This window comes from Callionymus lyra, chromosome 9 (assembly GCF_982586985.1).
Source record: "Callionymus lyra chromosome 9, fCalLyr1.hap1.1, whole genome shotgun sequence".
In the NCBI taxonomy this organism is placed as follows: Eukaryota; Metazoa; Chordata; class Actinopteri; order Syngnathiformes; family Callionymidae; genus Callionymus; species Callionymus lyra.
The window spans coordinates 26,401,688-26,419,613 of NC_141826.1; the positions used below are offsets into that span (position 1 = coordinate 26,401,688).

The 17,926-nt window shown below is 42.1% G+C and overlaps 1 protein-coding gene across 2 annotated transcripts in view; it reads right to left on the reverse strand.

Moving 5' to 3' along the window:
* dlg3 (discs, large homolog 3 (Drosophila)) overlaps positions 1–9,497 on the reverse strand; it is a 71,104-nt gene extending 61,607 nt beyond the window's left edge. Inside the window, exon 1 of one of the 2 annotated variants that reach the window (XM_087799849.1) lies at positions 8,439–9,497. In XM_087799849.1, the coding sequence (XP_087655975.1) occupies positions 8,439–8,849 (411 nt within the window). In that variant the 5' untranslated portion in view covers positions 8,850–9,497. The remainder of the gene's footprint in view (positions 1–8,438) is intronic. The other variant, XM_087799850.1, reaches the window with a different exon arrangement.
* Between the last annotated feature and the right edge of the window lie 8,429 nt (positions 9,498–17,926).

Below are 17,926 nucleotides of genomic sequence, written 5' to 3' on the forward strand. Positions count from 1 at the left end.
TAGTTTTCATTGACTCAGATGTTTTGAACGTTGTGTAAAATTGTTTATTTCAATAATGTTTTTCAATGAAGCCTCTGTTGATTTACTTTGAGTTACTACAGTTCAGAGTTGAATTAAAGACGATATTATGAAGTATTTCTGTGCAAACACTGTAACTGGGACTCAGTACTGATGGTGTCACAGAGAATCATTGTTTATCCATTATTTTCCATTAAAGGATGAGTCATCGGAACGTATTATTTCAGAAGATCCGTCGCTTCTTAATCGTTCTTTTGTTGTTTCTCTGCACACCGTGCGATTGTGTGTCCTGCACACTGAAGTGCTACAGGAATAACAGCTGATATAAGAGTGAAATAAAAGTGATAAGCACTGTTGAAATCACCCACACACCCCCACAAAAATGAAGAGGAGTCAGAAGGCTCTGGGACTCGCTCTTCACTGATATTGATTGTGATCCACTGCATGAAGCAAGTGGGTGATGCGCTCGCAGAGGAAGACGCCACTTTAACAAAGCCGGGAATCTAATCTTGCACATGTACAATTATCCCGTCACCCACCACCGTTCAATCAAATCTCCTCACGACGGCGTTAACAAGCGCCGTCCTCGGGCCGACCAGCCTTCCTCTCCTCACCCACTGCGAGCCAGAGACCGAGGTCCTGGCAGCGCCTCTGACGACCACCATATGGATCACAGAACCACACTCTCACCAACATCCTCATCACCACAGAAAACACTGAAGCCACCATTTTCACACACGATAAACAGTAGGACGCGCTTTGAAACGTAGGGAGTGCCAGGAGGGCCAGGAGGGCCAGGAGGGCCAAAATAAGGTGGTCAAAATGTAGGAAATAAATCACACTTAAATGTGGATTTAAATAAGGAAATGTTATGTTATTTTCCTCATTGCCAAAAAGTGTTTTCCCAACATGTGTTGTCAGAATACGGTCAATTCACTCCATTTTTCTCCTGGTATTACGTGTTGGAACATGTGGAGATCGGGCTCACGGTGGCGCAGTGGTTAGCACGTACGGTTGCTGGTTCGCTTCCAGGCCGAGCCAACTTCTGACCTTTTGTATGAGTTAGTATGTTCTCCCCGTGTTGTGTGGGTTTACTCCGGACACTCCGGTTTCCTCCCACAGTCCAAAAACATACAGAGGTTGATTGAGAACTTTGGGGAAATTGTCTGTAGGTATGAGTGTGTGTGTGAATGATTGTGTGTCTGTGTGTGTCCTGCGAAGGACTGGCATCCTGTCCAGGGTGTCCCCTGCCTCTCGCCCTATGATACTGGGATAGACTCCAGTCTCCCCGAGACCCCCATAAGGGATAAAGCGGTAGAAAATGAATGAAAAAATGAACATGTGGAGATCCGTTGAATATTAAACTCCGCCCCTCCGTCAAAATGATTGGTTAATGATTTTCCCGTGGGGGCGGAGCTTCTCCCAACATGACTCCACAGTATTTGCCTTTATTTCAGATTTAAAAAAACATTTTTTTTAAGCCACCTTAAAAAACTTCCAAAGCAACATGCATCAATTTTTTAAAACCGCTTTTTACCGACTCGTCCATCCATGTGTCGTTGTCTTAGGCGGTGAAATACTTTGAGATGATTCTGTTATGGTTTAAATCTCTGCACGGACTGAAGCTCTGGTTTTGAACCATCACTCAAGGGGGAGGAGCCTATTTAACTTCAAGCTTCTCACGAACGTATCTTCAGATCTTCATCTAAATTCAACATAACATGAGATCTTTGACCTACAACTATTAAATCTTTGACTTGATGTTGGTGACGGACGATGTTAAGCAACATGTTAGCGACGTGTTGTTAGCTTTATGATGTTGAATCCTATTATATGTCAACAATAAAAGACAGACATTTATAAATTGATGCCAAAGTATCGTTTACACATTATTATACAACATTATTATAGAATATAAGATAAGAGAGAGTATTAGAGTAACATTTAAACCAGAGTTTAAGGCTTATACACTGATGTGTTGATATGTGTGTGTGTTGTTGTGATGTGTGACTCTGTTGTATCATCAGTGTGTGTGTGTGTGTGTGTTGTTGTGATGTGTGACTCTGTTGTATCATCAGTGTGTGTGTGTGTGTGTGTTGTTGTGATGTGTGACTCTATTAAATCATCAGTGTGTGTGTGTTGTTGTGATGTGTGACTCTATTGTATCATCAGTGTGTGTTTGTGTGTTGTTGTGATGTGTGACTCTATTGTATCATCAGTGTGTGTGTGTTGTTGTGATGTGTGACTCTATTGTCTCATCAGTGTGTGTGTGTTGTTGTGATGTGTGACTCTATTGTATCATCAGTGTGTGTGTGTTGTTGTGATGTGTGACTCTATTGTATCATCAGTGTGTGTGTTGTTGTGATGTGTGACTCTATTGTATCATCAGTGTGTGTGTGTTGTTGTGATGTGTGACTCTATTGTATCATCAGTGTGTGTGTGTTGTTGTGATGTGTGAATCTATTGTATCATCACTGGGTGTGTGTTGTTGTGATGTGTGACTATTGTATCATCAGTGTGTGTTTGTACAAAACTCTCTTTTCATTGAAATATTGACATAAGAAAATGATCTTAAGCTCCGCCCACTGCAAAAACGTTTTTGTTCTGGAGATGAAATCTTGTTGACCATAACCACACCCACTCTGCTGTGATTGGTCAATCATGGAGGTTTGTCAACGTGTGTCAAGGAACTCGTTGTACAAACAAAGCAGGCATGATTACAGTGGTGCCAACAAACCAGGAAAATATGCTAATGTGCTAACATGTTGTGTACTGTACAGTAACAACAAACGCAATCTCTCACAGAGAAAGACGGTTGTCAAAATTCTTCCAAACCTAGTGATGTCATCGTCCGACTCTTCTTCTGTGTCACTACCTCTTCCTACATCGGAGTAAAGAGCAAACCTTTGTGAAAATAAATATTGCAGCGCGTCGTGTCTCCCTTGTTCTGAAGAGAATCACCTGAGACTGTTTTTAACCCCAGATTCTCAAGGTCTGGAACACTTTGTGTGTGTGTGCGTGTGTGTGTGTGTGTGTGTGTGTGTGGGTGTGTGTGTGTGTGTGTGTGTGCGTGTGTGTGTGTGTGAGTGTGTGCATGTGTGTGTCTGTGTGTGTGTGCGACACAGAGACTAGTAAGGACCTGATATAAGAGGGTTTTTCTAGCGACAAATTAAATCTTGTTCTCTGATTCGTGGATGAATGAAATGGCATTTGGATCCAAATTAAGCAGCTTAAAAACAGCTCCAGACTCAGGTGACACTCAGTATAATTACCTCCATCACACGACTGCGAGGGCAGATTGACACGACAGATTATTTCAACAGAGTCACCCAGAATTTTACCAAAACAAACAATAAACAAAGACGTGTTGTGCTGCTCTTCAGATGTGTCGACACGTTCCCGTGACGACGGTGTTGAGCGACATTTGAACAACATCAACTACTTCGTTCAATGATGGATCAAGAAACAGTAACCAAACCTGTGGCCTCTCTGTGTGGACTTTTTACTCCGGTTTCCTCCCACAATCTTTACAAAAGCTTGTTCAACACACCGTAGGGGTGAAAGTGTGTATGAAGGGTTGTGTGTCTTTGTGTGTCTTTGTGTGACCTAAGACAGACCTGGTGACCTGTTCAAGAAGTTCTCCCGGGATCTGCTCCAGACCCACATTCATACGACGAACACAATAAACTAGTCAAACAGATTCAGTTGCTAATTGTTTGACAATTATTAAATCATATCATTGCTCATATGTTGCTTTTAATCTTATATTATCTGTATTTTGTGCAACTTTGGTTCTATTACAAAAGTAAACGAGTGTAAATGTTAACGTTGGTAACATTTAAAATAAAAATGAGCAGAACATTTTATATATTCAAGGATGATTTATCTAATTCTTTATTTGCACGAACGAAGCAGCTCAGATGGTGCAAAGTAACACTTAGTAGTATTACTTTGCCCTGGTATTACACACTAGTTCTACACAATAACATGACGACACCTTCAAACATCTCACTGCTGTAATAACTGTTGTATTTCAAGAGAAGACAAAAATCATGTTTATTATTTGTTGTATGACAAGAGAATATCTAGTCATGAACACACACACACACACACACACACACACACACACACACACACACACACACACACACACACACCCACACACACGCACACACTGACCCAGTTAAAGTCGTTCGTTAGACACAACAGGCGTGTGATCTGGTGCAAATACATCAAGTGTTAATGTATTGGTCAAAATAGTTGAAATAAGGAGGATATTTTTGATCCTGGAATATTGTTTCATTGATGTTATTCCAGTTTACATTTAGCCACACACACACACACACACACACATACACACACACACATACACACGCGTTTGCAAGTATCCAAAATGAAACCTTCATTACAGTAAAATGACTACGTTGGAAATAATAACTTTCTGAAGGACTGATTCCAAATAAAAATAAGGTTTGTGGGTACAGATGATTCAGGTAAACACTGATCACAACATGTTCTTTTAAGTGAAAGTATCATCACCTGGTTCATTTATAAAGTGAAGAAGAAAGAGAAGATGCTACCACTCCATCCTTGACCATCATCTTCTCCTGAGTCAGTTCAGTCCAATCTGGAGATCATGTCACGGATGCTAAGATGCTAAGATGCTAACATCACGTCAGGATCTCATAACTACAGATATGGTGACGGACTCTCAGGTCAACATCTAGGTCAGAGTCTTTGATCATCAAAGATGAAGTAATAGCAGAATCTACGCAAGAGTTGATGACATTGAGAGGTTGTTGATAAAGATCAGTTCACGTAACCAACGGTTGAACGATTAACGTGATATCGGGATTCTGTGTCACATGTAGGACAGATGGAACGTCGGCCTTGTTTGACTCATCAGCTGCTGCCGTGACATGAAGTGCTTTCATACGAACGTGTCGTCGAGGCTTCAGACCTGAAGTTCAAAGACCTTTAATCTGGTCGTTTGATTCTTCTCACGACAACCGAAAGATTCTCAACGATAACCTCGTTGTTCTAAATGGTTCGAGGTTGTTCCTGAGCTCAGAACTATGAGAGAACATCAGCTTCATACTGACGTAAACTAGTGCCTCACAAGATGAACCAAACATCTCCACGCGTACATTCCTCCGTGGATCACTACATCTTCACTTCTGCCGAGGATTCTTGCGATGGACGCACGGAATCTCTGGAACGCAGCCGAGCTTTCACCGTGATTCTGGAACGTTCTTCTCCGCTAATGAATATAGTTGAAGAGCGAAGCCATCGCAGGTGGAGAAGATACGTTTTCATCCGAGCATCTGAAGAGTCTCCGTGGCTGAAGCAGATGATTAAATAAACTAATCAATAAAAAGAGCTATTTTTAGAAACAGCTCAGACTTTTTGAAGAAATCTCATGAGTGAGTCAACAAACATGTAGTTGTGAGTTTGTGTTTGATATCGTGCGCTTCTATCTTTAGATTCTTATCACTGACAGATGTTAATGTGAGAGGCAGGGGACACCCTGGACAGGACGCCAGTCTGTCTCAAGACACACAAAGACAGACAACCATTCACACACACACTCATACCTACGGACAATTTTCCCCAAGTTCTCAATCAACCTCTGTATGTTTTTGAACTGTGGGAGGAACCCGGAGTGTCCGGAGTAAACCCACACAACACGGGGAGAACAAACTAACTACACACAGAAAGGTGGCTTGGTCTGGAAGTGAACCAGCAACCTTCTTGCTGTGAGTCGACCGCGCTAACCAGTGATAGTTCATCCAAATTTCACTCATTTTCTTCTCATGTGAACTAAACGTTAGGATGAATTTAAGAATAAACTGTTCTTATTAGAGTCAGAAACGTTTGTTCATACGATGAGACACTGGGTCTGTGTAGCATGTTAGCTCTTTAGCTTCCGCTACAAACAAGCTTAAAAATTTGACTTTTTTTTAAACAATTTCTCATGTGGAGGCTTCAAAAGGGACGAGCAGTTCTAGAGTGTTTTGAAGAGTGTTTTTTGAGGACGACGACGAAAAATAGCTCTGTTTGCGGCGACACTTGAACATACATGTTTCTTCCTGTGACTCCAAAACACACGCATCACTCTGACCGTGATGTTTTGTCAACCTGAGACCGCTTAACCATAACCCCCCACTTCCTTACGTATTTCCTGTTCCCGTCGCCTCTAGTTTTAAGGTCTCCTCTACTAGTAGCCACTTGTAATCATGTTCACCATCGAAGCGGCTAATGGCTACAGTATTAAAACACGACCCTGTCTCTGCGGCTTCTGTCGCCAACATCTCCAGGAACCAGCGTCTCGGCTGCAGATCACGTGTTTTATCGGGTTGAGACGAGGAGACGAACGTGTTCTGATCCGGTGGATGGCGTCTCATGTTCTAGAAGGAGCCCCTCGATATCACAGCGGGGGGTCCGAGAGCGCGAGCGCGAATCCCGTCGGCCTGCATCGCCCGGGAAACGTCCGACCGCATCCGACAGGAAATGAATCCGATCGAACAGATGTCGACGAGCGACGACACCGATGAATCGAATGTGTCAAAGCACACGAGAACACACACACACACACACACACACACACACACACGGTGGTGACGGAGGCCCGGAGGCTTCGTCACCACCTTGGGTCGCACACCGGCGCCGCAGAAGCACGACGACTCACGGGTCTGGCACTGCGTCCTGACAAAATGCTCGACGGCGATAAATAAAGTAGGAGCCACTGAATGTTTAACGCTCTTCGGAGCCGGAGACACACGGAGACAGATTGACGCCCGCGGGGGGAGGAAGACCATCGCTGACGGTCGCCTCAGATCGGGATTCTTTAAAAAAGAATCTCTAAATTCCCACCAGGAATCCTCCGTAATTAACCTTCTTCAAACTTATTTACAAACGTCACGCAAACACGAGCGACCGTTCATTCAGGTTCATCTCGTCGCCAAGATCGACTCCAGACGAGAATCCGCCGCCGCCGAAAATGTCAAACCCGTAAAAAAAAATAATCCAAACGATTCTCAATGAACGTGCGGCTTATTGTGGCGTGTTGGGAAAACTACGTCCTCGTGGACGTGTGTGTGTGAGTGTGTGTGTGTGAGTGTGTGTGTGTGTGTGAGTGTGTGGCGGTGGAAAGGTAGTGGGGGAGGGGAGCGCTGCCACATTTTCCACCCAAGGATGAGCGCCGTGGTGTGTGTGTTTGTGCGTGTGTGTGTGTGTGTGTGTGTGTGTGTGTGTGGGAGGTTACATATTCGTCCACGCTGTGCTTCAGCCCGGTCACAGCGAAGGGGAGCGACATAATGACCATCCACAAGCCTGTTTTAGGAGATGAAGGGACAGATGCTCGTCCACGGTGTCAAGCCCTCTCCTCCCTCTCCTCCCTCTCCTCCCTCTCCTCCCTCTCCTCCCTCTCCTCCCTCTCCTCCCTCTCCTCCCTCTCCTCCCTCTCCTCCCTCTCCTCCCTCTCCTCCCTCGCTCCGACAGCACCACCAACTGCCTCCTGTTACATAACCCCCTCCCCCTCTCTCCGGGCCCGCCGCCCGCCTTATTGGCTTATTCCTCTCTTTTTTTTTTCAACCTTTTGCATTTTCACCCCAAACGCCGAACGCTTTCCCCGGCGCCGTCATGACGGACGCTCTCTCTCTCTCTCTCTCTCTGTCTCTCTCTCTCTCGACGACGGACGTTCATCATCCCTCTCTTCCTGACACAATAAAACGACCGCCGGTCGGCGTAATTGTCGTCATTTCCTAGGAAATCAGATTAGATTTGAGGCTAATCAGGATTAAAGCACAGAGTCATGTGTGTACAGTCGGACCTGGTCTCGCTCTGACGTTAAAAAAAACAAAAAACAGCCTCCATTTTACCCCTCGCTCCTCGTCCTCCTGCTGCTGCCGAACGATTCCCGCTCACAACGAAGCGTGTTCTTCTGTCACGCGTCGCAGGGATGTTGGCGCCCCCTAACCACCCCCCCCCCCCCCCACGTCCTCGCCAAACGTACCTTAATTAAAGATTCTCTGGGAAGAATCTCGTGACCTTTTTTTTCCGTTCGCCGTAATTGACGAGCGAAGGATTCATTCATGCTGCATGATGGTCGGAGGACGGCGTTGACGCTCGCAGACGTCCGTTAAAATCGTGACCGTCTTCGCCGCGACGCCTCGTCGAGCGTCAGGACGTCGGTTCTCATGGTTTAAGAAGAAAAAAAAAAAAGGTTCTGAGGCCGGAGACCGACGTATAAACATGGACACGCGTCACATGTCGACCGGATCAGTCCTGTTTGCACCTCACACACACACACACACACACACGAGTGGACTGCGGTTCCTGACGAAGGGGTTCTGACCCGGGATTCTACAGCCTCAGCACCGAACCCGCCTCCCACCGCCGGGACAAGAAAGAGGTCCTACCTGGTCGTACCACTCCCGGTTGGTGCAGGTGCACTCGGGCCACCATCCTCCTTGTCCACTGGAGTTGTTGCCATTTACTTTGGGGCCTCCTTTGGACTGGCCCTTGGGATTGGGGCCTCCAGGGCCCCCGCCAGACATAATCTTGCCCTTACTTCTCCCTAAAGTGCCCCCTCCTCCTCCTCCTCCACCTCCTCCTCCTCCGCCTCCACCTCCTCCTCCGCCCATGATGCTGCTGCCTCCCCCAGAGGCCGGCGGGGGTAAGGTCTGGCCTCCTCCGTACCCGGGCGGGTATCCGTAGGGCTCGGCCTGCCAGTCCCCGCCGTAGGCCGGGGCGTCCATGCGTCGCAGGGCTGCCATGCGGGTCACCTCGTAACATTCGGGGCACTTGCAGCAGTGGTGGTGCTTGTGCATGCTGGCTGCGGCGCTCCTCGGACCGGCTCGCGGAGCCGCCAACACAGATGGAGAATCTCCGCAAAGGTTCCTTCAAATCCACCTGCTCGTCCCCGGGTCTCCGGGTCGGGTCGGGATGCACGGCCACGGGATAAAGGAAAGAAGATACAAAATGGGCACGTAGTCTTTGTCCTCCTGACGTAGAAGATCAAAGGAAATATTCAAAATATGGTAGCATCAGAGACCAGCCCCGATGGTAGAATCTCCTTCTCTGGGTTCACAGTGAAGCGCTTTAAATTCATATATATATATATATTATATATATGTATTTATATTTGTTTATATATCTTATATATGTACACACACAAATACATATAAAAATATGAATATAAACAGACGAGCACAGTTACTGATATGTACAGGATATATATCTATATATATTTAGAAGGATATATATAGATATATACAAAGATCTATAGGCGCGTGTACAAATATATAGAGATATATAAACAATATGTATAAATAAAAGGTATCCGCCGATGGAAATCTTCCTCTCCTGACTCTCGGTATTGTCCGGGGTGTGAAAATATCTGGTCTCCGTCTCGCTCTGCGGTGAAAAGGCTGTTTTTCTCTCCGTCTCTCGGTCCTGCAGAGAGGAGCTGACGCCGGATCCTCTCAGCCAGCGTGCCCTAGATGTGGATTATTCAGAGGGATGCGAGCGAGAGGAGGATGGAGAGAGAGAGTGGGAGGCGGTGGTGGTGGTGGTGGTGGTGGTGGTGGGGTCGCAGCAGCATCCCTCCAGCGCCTCAGCCCTGAGAGCAGCAGCCAATCAAGTGGCAGCAGCAGCGGCGCCGACTGAGCGCTTCACTAGCTGCTCTTAAAGGGGCCGCGGCGCAGAAATGTCCAGCCTTTGGCAGCAACGATCCTCACCCACATGTAAACGCTTATATAAACAATCTGACTGTTGTCAGGACGAGTCATTTACTCGACGTGTGAGCTGGACCTTCTTCATCAAGTTTAATGAAAGACAAGTGTGACGAGCGTTAGATTCGACATTTAGGATTGAGCTCTTCTCAAGAGCAGTAGCGATTTTATATTAAAATACATTTGAACAAAACGTGTATGAAATAAAATAATCATTGACATCTGTTAAGTGATCAATATGAACCTGCAATGACTGAGGACGAGAGGATACAGTGAGTCCAGCAGCTTTTAAAGCTGATGTTTGGACATATTTTGGTTTGAAAACAAATGAAAGCAGTTACGACTTCGTCAAGAGTCATGTGGTCTGTAAATACTACAACACCAGAGTCAAGTACTGGACAATACTACACATATATACTTGTTACTACACTATCACAACACCAGAGTCAAGTACTGGACAATACTACACATATATCCTTGTTACTACAGTAACACAACACCAGAGTCAAGTACTGGACAATACTACACATATATACTTGTTACTACACTATCACAACACCAGAGTCAAGTACTGGACAATACTACACATATATACTTCTTACTACACTATCACAACACCAGAGTCACATATATACTTCTTACTACACTATCACAACACCAGAGTCAAGTACTGGACAATACTACACATATATCCTTGTTACTACACTATCACAACACCAGAGTCAAGTACTGGACAATACTACACATATATACTTCTTACTACACTATCACAACACCAGAGTCAAGTACTGGACAATACTACACATATATACTTCTTACTACACTATCACAACACCAGAGTCAAGTACTGGACAATACTACACATATACACTTGTTACTACACTATCACAACACCAGAGTCAAGTACTGGACAATACTACACATATATACTTGTTACTACACTATTACAACACCAGAGTCAAGTACTGGACAATACTACACATATATACTTCTTACTACACTATCACAACACAAGAGTCAAGTACTGGGCAATACTACACATATATACTTGTTACTACACTATCACAACACCAGAGTCAAGTACTGGACAATACTACACATATATACTTGTTACTACACTATCACAACACCAGAGTCAAGTACTGGACAATACTACACATATATACTTGTTACTACACTATCACAACACCAGAGTCAAGTACTGGACAATACTACACATATATACTTGTTACTACACTATCACAACACCAGAGTCAAGTACTGGACAATACTACACATATATACTTGTTACTACACTATCACAACACCAGAGTCAAGTACTGGACAATACTACACATATATCCTTGTTACTACAGTAACACAACACCAGAGTCAAGTACTGGACAATACTACACATATATACTTGTTACTACACTATCACAACACCAGAGTCAAGTACTGGACAATACTACACATATATACTTCTTACTACACTATCACAACACCAGAGTCACATATATACTTCTTACTACACTATCACAACACCAGAGTCAAGTACTGGACAATACTACACATATATCCTTGTTACTACACTATCACAACACCAGAGTCAAGTACTGGACAATACTACACATATATACTTCTTACTACACTATCACAACACCAGAGTCAAGTACTGGACAATACTACACATATATACTTCTTACTACACTATCACAACACCAGAGTCAAGTACTGGACAATACTACACATATACACTTGTTACTACACTATCACAACACCAGAGTCAAGTACTGGACAATACTACACATATATACTTGTTACTACACTATTACAACACCAGAGTCAAGTACTGGACAATACTACACATATATACTTCTTACTACACTATCACAACACAAGAGTCAAGTACTGGGCAATACTACACATATATACTTGTTACTACACTATCACAACACCAGAGTCAAGTACTGGACAATACTACACATATATACTTGTTACTACACTATCACAACACCAGAGTCAAGTACTGGACAATACTACACATATATACTTGTTACTACACTATTACAACACCAGAGTCAAGTACTGGACAATACTACACATATATACTTCTTACTACACTATCACAACACAAGAGTCAAGTATTGGACAATACTACACATATATATTTGTTACTACACTATTACAACACCAGAGTCAAGTACTGGACAATACTACACATATATCCTTGTTACTACACTATCACAACACCAGAGTCAAGTACTGGACAATACTACACATATATACTTGTTACTACACTATCAGAACACAAGAGTCAAGTACTGGACAATACTACACATATATCCTTGTTACTACACTATCACAACACCAGAGTCAAGTACTGGACAATACTACACGTATATACTTGTTACTACACTATCAGAACACCAGAGTCAAGTACTGGACAATACTACACATATATACTTGTTACTACACTATCACAACACCAGAGTCAAGTACTGGACAATACTACACATATATACTTGTTACTACACTATTACAACACCAGAGTCAAGTACTGGACAATACTACACATATATACTTCTTACTACACTTTCACAACACAAGAGTCAAGTACTGGACAATACTACACATATACTGTATATTTGTTTCTACACTATTACAACACCAGAGTCAAGTACTGGACAATACTACACATATATACTTGTTACTACAGTATCACAACACCAGAGTCAAGTACTGGACAATACTACACATATATCTTTGTTACTACAGTAACACAACACCAGAGTCAAGTACTGGACAATACTACACATATACACTTGTTACTACACTATCACAACACCAGAGTCAAGTACTGGACAATACTACACATATATACTTGTTACTACACTATCACAACACCAGAGTCAAGTACTGGACAATACTACACATATATCCTTGTTACTACACTATCACAACACCAGAGTCAAGTACTGGACAATACTACACATATATATTTGTTACTACACTATCACAACACCAGAGTCAAGTCCTGGACAATACTACACATATATACTTCTTACTACACTATCACAACACCAGAGTCAAGTACTGGACAATACTACACATATGTACTTGTTACTACACTATCACAACACCAGAGTCAAGTACTGGACAATACTACACATATATGCTTGTTACTACACTATCACAACACCAGAGTCAAGTACTGGACATTACTACACATATTTACTTCTTACAACACTATTACAACACCAGAGTCAAGTACTGGACAATTATACACATATATATTTGTTACTACACTATCACAACACCAGAGTCAAGTACTGGACAATACTACACATATACACTTGTTACTACACTATCACAACACCAGAGTCAAGTACTGGACAATACTACACATATATACTTGTTACTACACTATCACAACACCAGAGTCAAGTACTGGACAATACTACACATATATCCTTGTTACTACACTATCACAACACAAGAGTCAAGTATTGGACAATACTACACATATATATTTGTTACTACACTATTACAACACCAGAGTCAAGTACTGGACAATACTACACATATATCCTTGTTACTACACTATCACAACACCAGAGTCAAGTACTGGACAATACTACACATATATACTTGTTACTACACTATCAGAACACAAGAGTCAAGTACTGGACAATACTACACATATATCCTTGTTACTACACTATCACAACACCAGAGTCAAGTACTGGACAATACTACACGTATATACTTGTTACTACACTATCAGAACACCAGAGTCAAGTACTGGACAATACTACACATATATACTTGTTACTACACTATCACAACACCAGAGTCAAGTACTGGACAATACTACACATATATACTTGTTACTACACTATTACAACACCAGAGTCAAGTACTGGACAATACTACACATATATACTTCTTACTACACTTTCACAACACAAGAGTCAAGTACTGGACAATACTACACATATACTGTATATTTGTTTCTACACTATTACAACACCAGAGTCAAGTACTGGACAATACTACACATATATACTTGTTACTACAGTATCACAACACCAGAGTCAAGTACTGGACAATACTACACATATATCTTTGTTACTACAGTAACACAACACCAGAGTCAAGTACTGGACAATACTACACATATACACTTGTTACTACACTATCACAACACCAGAGTCAAGTACTGGACAATACTACACATATATACTTGTTACTACACTATCACAACACCAGAGTCAAGTACTGGACAATACTACACATATATCCTTGTTACTACACTATCACAACACCAGAGTCAAGTACTGGACAATACTACACATATATATTTGTTACTACACTATCACAACACCAGAGTCAAGTCCTGGACAATACTACACATATATACTTCTTACTACACTATCACAACACCAGAGTCAAGTACTGGACAATACTACACATATGTACTTGTTACTACACTATCACAACACCAGAGTCAAGTACTGGACAATACTACACATATATGCTTGTTACTACACTATCACAACACCAGAGTCAAGTACTGGACATTACTACACATATTTACTTCTTACAACACTATTACAACACCAGAGTCAAGTACTGGACAATTATACACATATATATTTGTTACTACACTATTACAACACCAGAGTCAAGTACTGGACAATACTACACATATATACTTGTTACTACACTATCACAACACCAGAGTCAAGTACTGGACAGTACTACACATATATACTTGTTACTACACTATTACAACACCAGAGTCAAGTACTGGACAATACTACACATATATATTTGTTACTACACTATCACAACACCAGAGTCAAGTCCTGAACAATACTACACATATATACTTGTTACTACACTATCACAACACCAGAGTCAAGTACTGGACAGTGCTACACATATATACTTGTTACTACACTATCACAACACCAGAGTCAAGTACTGGACAATACTACACATACATACTTGTTACTACACTATCACAACACTAGAGTCAACTACTGGACAATACTACACATATATACTTGTTACTACACTATCACAACACCAGAGTCAAGTCCTGAACAATACTACACATATATACTTGTTACTACACTATCACAACACCAGAGTCAAGTACTGGACAGTACTACACATATATACTTGTTACTACACCATCACAACACCCGAGTCAAGTACTGGACAATACTACACATACATACTTGTTACTACACTATCACAACACCAGAGTCAAGTACTGGACAATACTACACATACATACTTGTTACTACACTATCACAACACTAGAGTCAACTACTGGACAATACTACACATACATACTTGTTACTACACTATCACAACACCAGAGTCAAGTACTGGACAATAATACACATACATACTTGTTATTACACTATCACTATTTATCACTATATATCATATCCTTGTATCGTGATACGTATCAACACGTTCTTGACAATACACAACCTACTGGTGGCAGTAGGCTGTGACGCAGATGCCAGCTCACCCTCAGGAATCAGGGTCATGTGTCTTGCTCAAGGACACAACCTTATTCCCGGGATTGAAACCGTGACTTCTCAGGCCAACCATGATGAAAGGAACCCTGAGATGATGTCAAATTAAACACAAACACAGTCTCAAGCTCAGTCACACACAGAGCCCCTGAAAGAACATTTGAACTGTTGCATTGCATTATGGGACCAGAAATGCAAATGGCTCTTCCTTATGAAGCGCTTTCTCTGCTGGTTCAGGGTTCACTGATGGGAGTAGGCCGCGACGCAGAGCGCCAGCTCACCATCAGGAGCGATCAGGGTAAGGTAGTGACTTGTTCGGCGACACAACTACACAATCGTATCCAGTTGAACCCACAACTTCTTAGCAAAAAGCTACAATAATAATGTAATCTTTGCAGGATGTATTTATGTTTCTTCTTAAATACTTTAATGGTTTTACTTCTTAGCTCAGCACAGCTACAACTAACTCAATGATACTATACTTGATTACAATTCATCAATACAAATAATAATACTGTTTTTTAAGTAAAAATACTGATGTATTTAGATGTTTTATTCATAGTATATCTATATTCAACAGCACTGTATCGATTTCTTTGTTTTTATTAATATACTGTATATTTTTTCTAATTTGCTCGAGGCGCTTTACTAATATAAATAATTGACTTACTTTAAAATCATATTGTATTTGTTATCATACATTCTTTTGTTTATTTATATTAAATTAATTGTTCTTTCGATTTTTTGGGGTAAAAATTAACATGAAATTATTCATGGTGTTTGTTAATTTTTGTGCTGCAATTAAACTTCGGGCCACTAGGTGGCAGCAGTCACTATTTCCTTTGCAGCGAAAGTAAGTATGGTATCCAGCATAACTTGCCGATGACTGAGGACAAGAGGATACAGTGGACTCCAGCAGCTTTTAAAGCCTATGTTTGGTCATATTTTGTGTTTCAGTTCCATCAACTCAACCAAAAGAGAGAAGAAAAATCTCAACATGTCACTAAAATTCGTTGTCCCCGAAAACCGTTACGCAAATCATGCGCGTTTATCGTAATGTAGCGTACGAGAGATTCAGGTTTCGTTACCGCCCTCTCGTTAGCACGATAAATACAAAAAACAAGGAGCAAAATCGTGGTTAAAAAACCGTCAGAATGGAGATAATGGAGGAAATAAAGGAGGCATCGGGAATAAACAAGTTACTAACAACAAAAATAAAGAGTTTTTTCTAATAACATCAATGGAATGATTTGCTGTCACGTTGCGTCAGAAGCGGATCAGAGATCGATGACTGGACTGAACTCTGGACCACATGAGTGACATCACACTCTTCATCCTGCTGCATTATTACTCCACGTCTCATCCCTTCATCCAGCTGCTCGGCGTGAAGGTAGGACCCAGCGAGAGGTTCCAGGAGCCCCGGGGGAGAAGATATCTTCAACTCATGGATGACATCAACACATGTGTACAGAAGCAAGCACATTACACGCTCGGGCTTCTGTGTGGGTGGACGGAGGGATGGAGAGTGTGAACGCCGGAGCGAGAGAGAGACTCTGGATGTGAGGCAGCTGGATTTCCAGTCATGCAAGAAGACTCCAGCGTTTGTGTCTCTTCTGGACGAGGAACGAGAGACGCTTGTTTTCTACAGCGAACGTTCCTGTAGCTGACGTGCATTATTCATGTGCTGTGAGGGACCTGAGCTGGGTGTGTCTGCACGTAGCATCTTCATCCTCATCCTAATCTTCATCATCGTCTTCGTCTTCGTCTTCATCTTCGTCTTCGTCTTCATCATCGTCTTCGTCTTCATCTTCATCTTCATCTTCGTCTTCGTCTTCTTCTTCATCTTCGTCTTCGTCTTCATCTTCATCTTCGTCTTCATCATCGTCTTCGTCTTCATCTTCATCTTCATCTTCGTCTTCATCTTCATCTTCGTCTTCGTCTTCGTCTTCGTCTTCATCTTCATCTTCATCTTCATCTTCGTCTTCATCATCGTCTTCATCCTCAAGTCCACAATACTACACATATATACTTGTTACTACACTATCACAACACCAGAGTCAAGTACTGGACAATACTACACATATATACTTGTTACTACACTATCACAACACCAGAGTCAAGTACTGGACAATACTACACATATATACTTGTTACTACACTATCTCAACACCAGAGTCAAGTACTGGACAATACTACACATATATCCTTGTTACTACACTATCACAACACCAGAGTCAAGTACTGGACACTACTACACATATATCCTTGTTACTACACTATCACAACACCAGAGTCAAGTACTGGACAATACTACACATATATATATACTTTTACTACACTATCACAACACCAGAGTCAAGTACTGGACAATACTACACATATATACTTGTTACTACACTATCACAACACCAGAGTCAAGTACTGGACAATACTACACATATATACTTGTTACTACACTATCACAACACCAGAGTCAAGTACTGGACAATACTACACATATATACTTGTTACTACACTATCTCAACACCAGAGTCAAGTACTGGACAATACTACACATATATCCTTGTTACTACACTATCACAACACCAGAGTCAAGTACTGGTCAATACTACACATATATACTTGTTACTACACTAT